At 36.2% G+C, this 8,228-nt stretch overlaps 1 protein-coding gene across 1 annotated transcript in view; it reads left to right on the top strand.

Moving 5' to 3' along the window:
* LOC117111647 (alpha-2,8-sialyltransferase 8B-like) overlaps positions 1-8,228 on the top strand; it is a gene marked incomplete at its 5' end in the record, with an annotated part of 10,742 nt that overhangs the window by 2,029 nt on the left and 485 nt on the right. Inside the window, 2 exon segments of the mRNA XM_033254614.1 lie at positions 7,373-7,549; positions 7,640-8,158. Coding sequence (XP_033110505.1) covers positions 7,373-7,549; positions 7,640-8,158 — 696 coding nt within the window.

Here is an 8,228-nt window from a genome sequence, read left to right as displayed (position 1 = left end):
TGTCATAACTCCTCAACCAGTTCGCCTAGATGCACAAAAATAGTGGCTACACCTAGGTTTTTGGGATCAACATTTATTGAAACATTTTTGCCACCTTCTAGTAGCTGCATTGACCAAATATTCAGGGTCAGAGGTCAATGACCTTTATACAACATATGATGATCATAACTCCTCAACCACTTGGTCTAAAAGCACAAAAAATAGTGTATGAATTACTATGTCTATGTTAAATTAATATTATCTATTAAAATTGTATATTTAAATAATATAGTAACAGGCATAGTCTAGGCCTAAACCTATTGACTAGCCTATGTGTGTAGTGTATAAAATTATGAATAAAAAGTATGAATAAATGCAAATTGTGAAAGAATAAAGGAAGAATAGAATAGAGATTTGGAACGGCTGAAATATTTTCCAAAAATATACAATATTAGTCAATATTCGGCATCGATTCCGATTGATGTCGAATTTTTTTACGCTACACACATACTTTAAAGACAGTTTAAAGTCTGGTACGCGTTCGAACCGCGGCTTTGGTGTGAGGAGGGTCATCAAAGCCAGCGGGAGTATGCCCAACAATTGCTCTACATTCCTGAGATGTGATGACAACAAATCAGAGTGTTTCCATTAATTGTAAACAAAGTAGTTGAGAACATCGACACAAACCACGGATTGTTTGTAGAGTCTCTGGGAGACGGAGTTGTAGCAAACCAGTATGTAGATCTGCAACCATTATTGCTATGTATGGAAGAGGCAGATGAACGTATGTTTGTTCATGTTCAACATGCTGCTGAAAATTGTCCACGCATTCTTGTCAAGACTGTAGACAGTGATGTTGCTGCTATTGAGTTGTCAGCTTTCCACAGAATACCTGCATGGCATCCAGGAGCTTTGGATCGAGAGGAATCACTTAAAGTACATTCCAATACACACTATTGCTACTTCTCTGGGACCACAGATATCAACCGCTCACAATTGTCCTTTCACTACTTTAGCGGTTGTGATACAACTTAATCTGTTCAAGGTAAGGTAAACCATCATTTAACGAAACTTGGAAAAAGATGCCATGTATGACTCCAGTATTCTAGAGAATCTGTAGGAGATGTTAGTGAAACAGACACTAGAACAGTTGGTTGTTGCTATGTACTGCGGCACATTTGATGGTAAGAAGGTAAATGATGCAAGGTGATACCTATTTACAACTGAAGAAAGGCAGTAGAGAATACCCCCCAACATCAGCTGCATTAAAGAAACATGTCAAACGATCTGTACTACAATCCAGGAAGTGGTAAAACTGTCTAGATGCCCTCAGAGTTGAACAGGACCCAGTTAATTGGGGATGGATGAAGTGGATACAGTGTGACAACATGAGTACACACAAACACGCGTAATTTTGAACAAGATAACCGTAGTATTGGAATAAACGCCCCGCTTTGAATAAACGAATAAAAAAACCCTATTTTAGTCGAATAAACCCCCCCCCCCCCCCCCCTGTGAAGAAACTAACAAAATACTACTGGGTCCTGGCTTACACAATTCATGCTAACTAGATGCGGATCCAAACCTTCGCCCACTTCGCCCAGGCAAAGGTCATGGTGAGAAATCAAAATAAAATGTTGACCATTTTTCCAACAATCATACTTACTTTCCTTGACACTTATTTTGAACATTACCATTAAGAAAATGTTTGTAATGATTGTACTGTAGGCCCTACCAGAGAGAGGTACATTCCCAATACATTATGGTCTTCCACTTCTAGCGCATGATATATGCATAGCAAACGTTATGTAACCACTAATAATACTCAGGTCCAGTCTTGGCGTAGGTATGGGCAGCGCAGTATTGGGGGCTCGTTTAATAGGTCTAATCTGGTCTAATGATCTAAAAATATAACTTTAAAAAATCCTATTTAAACTTTAAAAGGACCCTTCAATAATATTAGGTTTTAGAAACTTTAAAATAATAATAATTAGGTTTTAGAGGCTATAATATTGATTATATTCATTACAATTTACCTATTACCAATTTCCCACACGCTGCAAGTAAAAACCCCCAACAAAACAAGCCCTTACATACGATGCACTAATGTACTTCTTGAAATCACATTTCTAAAGCAATAAAATATCGTCACGCACATATGTGTTTGTGGTATTTTAAAGTTGGTTCAACTATTATTGTGTACGTTTTTAAACACTTCAGATCATCATAACTTCAAGAATACATTTAGATTCACTTCACTGCAAGTAGGTTGATGACTATTGTATTATTTGTATTATTGAATGGTAATTGTTATTATCGTGATGGAATAGACAATACCTGGATTTCCGTCAGGCGAATCAATTAGGGGGCCTATATGTATTTTGTCCAACCTGTGTGAATATGTATTGAATAGGCCTACTCAGTGCGTAATGCACTAATATACTTTTTGAAATCACATTTCTAAAGCAATAAAATTTGCACATTTGTATTTGTGGTATTTTAAAGTTGGTTCAGCTATTATTGTGTACGATTTTAAACACTTCAGATCATCATAACTTCATAAATACATTTTAGATTCACTTCACTGCAAGTAGGTCGACTGTTCTATTATTAAATGGTAATTGTTATTATCGTGATGGAATAAACAATACCTGGATTTGCGTCAGGAGAATCAATTAGGGGGACTATAATATGTGTCGTGAAAATGTATTGAATAATCAGTGCGTGTGAAAGTTGTTCTCCAGTGGGACTCGAACACAGTTCTCCAGTTCCAGATCACTAGTCTGGCATCATACCTCTAGACCACCGAGCTTGCACCTGATGGCCAGGGCTGAATTCGAGCCCAAGTAGCGGCGAGTACCATTTTTACAAGTGTTTTCAGACGCACTAAGTAGGCCTATTCAGTAGGCCTACATTTCACGACGGGTTGGACAAAATTCCACCTATAAATGTTCTATTGATGTTATCAATATTATAATATATCATAGATTCATGAAATGCCTAATAGGCCCTAAACGATAACATATAGGCTTATATAACTTTACCATAGTTTGTTCTCAATATTCTTGAATCTTTTAAACAAAATACTTTTTTAGATATTTCTGAAATGCTGTATCTGTTTTAAAATATCTCAGAATGTATGAGCATTAAGAGTTTCGCCTGAGTAGACCCCACTAAAGGCTCAGTGTCTCTAGGTCCGATCAGGTGCATTTTTACCAATTTTACCTAGGGCCCGGCAGTTATCTATGCCATAGTTACCAACCGTCACGCATCGTGCGGGAGAGTCCCGCGTTAAATTTCAAAGTGATTTTGGATGAAACACGCATTTTGCAGAAGCACATGCTAGATCATAAATGTGTCACGCATTTAGCACTTGCATAATAACGAATTATCACAAATTCAGGGGAAAACGTATTTAAAATTAGAAGAAATTGGTTTTATCAAAAATATAAAAACGGTCATACAGTAGCTTGAGTCATTAGAGAGCTTTCATTATCTCGTTCGAGAATCAATTCACAGACAAAGTTTCTCCTTTCTGACTAAAACAACCCAGCCAACCACGCACTTGTAGAATCTGTCACGAGCAGTCTTGCGAGTTACAACCAACCGTTGATTATGTGACTGGAACCCGAACTTCCGCAGGGGTTACATAATAAGCAGTATACCGTATACTCGCGTATGTCCTATAAGGTGACCCGTGGGACGACCCCGTGTTTAGGAGATTTTTGGTTGATATTTGTATGTCTGGCGTATAAGACGACTCCCTGTTTCATGGTCGGAATTCCTAATTTTGTGCCAGTGCACTCTGACCCGGCGTTGTTTACAAATCTGAAGGGTCAACTTGTGACCTGGGCCTTGTTACGAGTGATTAATTACGCCTTGAGGCAAGGTGTAATTGAAATATCCAGTAAAAAGGTGGGTTTTTGGGCCAGATGTTTTTCGAATTTTCTATACCCAGGGGCATTATTTAATTGCCGCACGCGACCGCTCAGCTGGTGGTACCCAGTTAAATTTTACTCGTCCGAATGTGTATATGAGAGATACAGCATATGTGTGTATTGTAGATGTGTGTATGCATGTGTATGTGTACCCATGTACATATACCGGTATTAAACTTGTATTCTTTTAATGATTTGCTATGTTGTGATGTTGAATTTTATTTATTTATTTATTTATTTATTTATTTATTTATTTATTTATTTATTTATTTTTTTTTTTGTTTACCTCTTCTCAATATTTCTCTTTTTGGATTGTGTTTTCCCAGATGTGCGTGTGTAAGTTTTGGCCATATTACTGTACAGGAAAATAAGTCTGTATTTGTATTTATTTACTTTAAGTAGTATAATTTAAGTTTCATTGTTATGATAAGAAGGGGCTTTCAAATTTTGTGCTTGTGCTTTTATATTTTTTTAAATGTAACTTCTTTTGTAAATTTGTTGGTCTTGAACGCACCGTCAATTGACGAGTGCCACTGTAACAAAAGTGTAAATTCAATAAATTATTATTATTATAATAGAGTTCACAGATGGTTGATCAATGGGTGCACACTTTATTCCATTAAATGTACTAACATACACCATAATGGGCAAAATAGACATTCCAAAGTGTAAAGTGGGTAATAGATTACAGCCATCTTGGAATTAAAAAGATCCCCATGTAATCATAATGGATATTGTATCAATATGCTTGTAAACTCCAAAAATATACACCATTTTACTGTAATCGAGCCCTAAAATTATTAAAGATATATGCATTGACATACTCATTTGAATGCGGCTCTCTTGGAATTCAAAGTGGCCATAATGCAATCATAATAGAAGTTATATCTATATAATAGGTTTTCTTAACGCCAATTACAATGACTTTGTCTCCCAAATCAAAAATCATAAGTGAGGTTGTATCCAAAATGTTTCTTGTGACCAATAATTACACCATATTTACTGCATGTAATAAAGGTGTTATAAAAGAATAAGCCTTGAAACCATGTATTTGGTGGCCATCTTTGAATTCAAAAGAGCCAACATTTATTCAGTCAGTATTTGTAATTGCATATATTTATTTAATAAACCCGATAACATTCACCGTAATTGAGGCTCTACAAGTTCAGATATGCGTTGTAATGCAATTTAATGGCAGCCATCTTGGAATTCAAAATGGCCACCATGCAATCGAAATGTAAGTTATACCAATGTTTGTTGACCCCAATAATATATACCTGTCTCTTATACACATCTAGATGTGTATAAGAGACAGCCTTTAGGTGCCTTTCAGCTGAGATATACCTAAAAAGTGAAAATTTGGGGTCCACCATTTTGAAATCCAAAATAGCCACTTTCCCCTGACCAAAGTTTGGGCTACCCTTCAATTCCATGTTGTTGATACCCCAATGAATAACTGTGCCAAGTTTCAGAATGTTATCACAATTTGAAGGATTGGTTCGCTTAACAGGCCTTACTATAGGTGTAGGCAATATTTTTGTGCTTCTAGACCAAGTGGTTGAGGAATTATGACCATCATATTATATTGGATAAAGGTCAGTAACCTTTAACCTGGAATATTTAGCCAGTGCAGCTACTAGAAGGTGGCAAAAATACTTTAATAAATTGATCCCAAAAACCTAGGTGTAGCCACTATTTTTGTGCATCTAGACAAACTGGTCGAGTTATGACGATCATAGTTGTATAAAGGTCACTGACCTTTGACCATAAATATTTAGTCAACGCATCTACTAGAAGGCGGTTAAATGTTTCCATAAATGTTGACCCCAAAAATCTAAGTGTAGACACAATTTTTCGTGCTTTGAGACCAAGTAGTTGAGGATTTAACCTGGAAATTGCTATATAAAGGCTATACTGACCTTTGACACTGAATATTTGGTAAATGCAGCTACTCTAAGGCGTCAAAAATTTCCCATAATTGTTGTCCCGAAAAATCTCGGTGTAGACACCATTTTTGTGCTTTTAGAGCAAGTAGTTGAAGAGTTCTGACCTGGAACATGCTGCATACAGGTAATTGACCTTCTAGATGTGTATAAGAGACAGCTATAAAAGGGTGGCAAAAATTTGTTCATGACTTTTCAAATATAGGCCTACAAGAATATGCAAACAGTCCTTTTATTAGAGTTTGTTTAAGGTTAAATAGGATTTTTGTCACATTTAGCCTGTACTATAGTAGTAACCAGATAAAAAAAAAAGTACAATACATACTCCAAGTATTGAAAATGCACGTCATCGTGTTGGGATTCCAACATGAAACCAGATAAAATTATTAAGCTTAATACTATTTTAACAATAATCACAAATTAGTTAAATACGGTATTAGTGTTAAATATGCTGGCCTAAATATAAAGACGATTCCAGCCTGTTATCGTTTTTTTTTTGTGATGTCTGGCGGCTATGTTTACTCACACATCTACACAACAGAGGCTATCCAGGGGCCTCCATGCCTATACATTATTCATCTTCTGTAAGGTACTGTAAGTTCTATTCTAAGTCCTCCGAATCGAGAGACGAATATTTGGTTTACTTAAAATTTAGGTACAGAGAATAACTCGTCATCGGGGTGGATCTAGTAAGGGCACGGGGGCACGTTTTCCCCGTTTTGCCACTAAATTTTAAAAATGTCAATGCATATTAATATTATGAGCTTCTCGCATATCTATTCTGAAATTGTTGTGCCCCACCCCCCGTTTGATAATTCTGGATCAACTAACCTCTGGTCATACTAAAACCAAATCTGCTAGTTTTAATTTATAAAACTGATGTGTGTATCTTCGTTTCATAGGCCTATATCTCCAAAGGGTTGCCTGTTCGCGAGTTATTTTAATCGCAGGTAATTAAAAGTTGAGTCCATTGCAGGTTCTAGCCAATCAGAACACGTAAACATTCCGCCATATACGTCTACCTAGATCACTGGAGTTTTAAGGCGGGATGCGTATGGACTTGGCTTGTGATTCTACAATACATTTAAAAAACGAATCACCCAACAAGGCACTTGATGGGTCAAAGGTCTTGTAACCTAGTAGCTCAATCTGGAAAAAAGAACTCAAGTCACTTGGCCCGGTTAGCCTAGCAATGAATTGGGTGTGTGTAATATAATTTAGGCTAGTCAGCCTCATGAGACTCGAGAAATACTATAGGCCTATTTTAATAACAATGATCTATTCAACTATAAAATATTGGACTATCTTCTTGTTTAATTCTGCGTAGCTAAATAATAACCAAACAAAGCCTAGCCATATTTTTAAATACCTACATATACAATAAGACGAATCACCAACAAAACTAACAAGAACCAAATTGCATGTTAATTAAAAATTAACTAGCATTTTAATTATAAACCATGTAAGGTTCTTGTTAAATATATAAATAAACCTAATATTTTTATTTTTTAGGAGTCGGCTAACAGATCAAATGATGAGAAGTTACTTAAGATCGAATACTTCACGTTTAATTAGTGGCGGAAGGTTATCTAACATCTCGACCATAAAAGCATCGCGACCGCCAAAGCCCTTCGGTACCGTCAACATTGATTGGAGTGGTATCAACATGACGGCAGTAAACAATTTGAGGTATTTTTATTTTTTGTTTATTATTGTTTTGATTATTACAGTAAAGTCATTTCTTGTATTGTTGATAATATCCGTTATTCTTCTTTAAAGGAAAAAAATTAAGAAATACTTTGATGGAAAGTTGACAGTGATTGTGTACAAGCGAACTACGTCGGTGGATGATATGATATTCCAGAAAAATGTCTCAGAACTAGGAAAAGCAAATGTTACTGAATATCTACCGCACCAGGATACGTGCGCTTTAATCGGTAACTCTGGAATTCTATTAAACAGTAGTTGTGGACGCGAGATAGACGCGCACGATATTGTGGTTCGTGCAAACTCAGCACCAACAGCTGGCTACGAACGTGACGTGGGGTATAAAACAAGTTTGATGATGTTTAATCATGCCTCCTTGCTGGTGGTGAAGAAATCGATGAGAAGTAAACCTTTGCCAAAATCTATGAACAAAATGCAGATGTTCATGGATTTCAATGATACAATTGTATGGTACGCTTTGGCGGCAGGTGGTCTTGGTACAAGTATATTGAAGACAGCCTTCAGTAAATTAGCAAGAGATAATATCAGGGTTGCATACTCCATCAACTCACCTATGACAATATCAAAAAGGTGACATAATTTTTTAACAGTTTTTGAGACCAGCAATATACCACTGTATCCATAAATATATAAGCAATGA

This window comes from Anneissia japonica, unplaced genomic scaffold (assembly GCF_011630105.1).
Source record: "Anneissia japonica isolate Jap-2015-1 unplaced genomic scaffold, ASM1163010v1 scaffold287923_len1623670_cov205, whole genome shotgun sequence".
Taxonomy (NCBI): domain Eukaryota; kingdom Metazoa; phylum Echinodermata; class Crinoidea; order Comatulida; family Comatulidae; genus Anneissia; species Anneissia japonica.
Note: the sequence above shows the minus strand (reverse complement) of the source record. Positions and strands in the feature narration are given on the sequence as shown.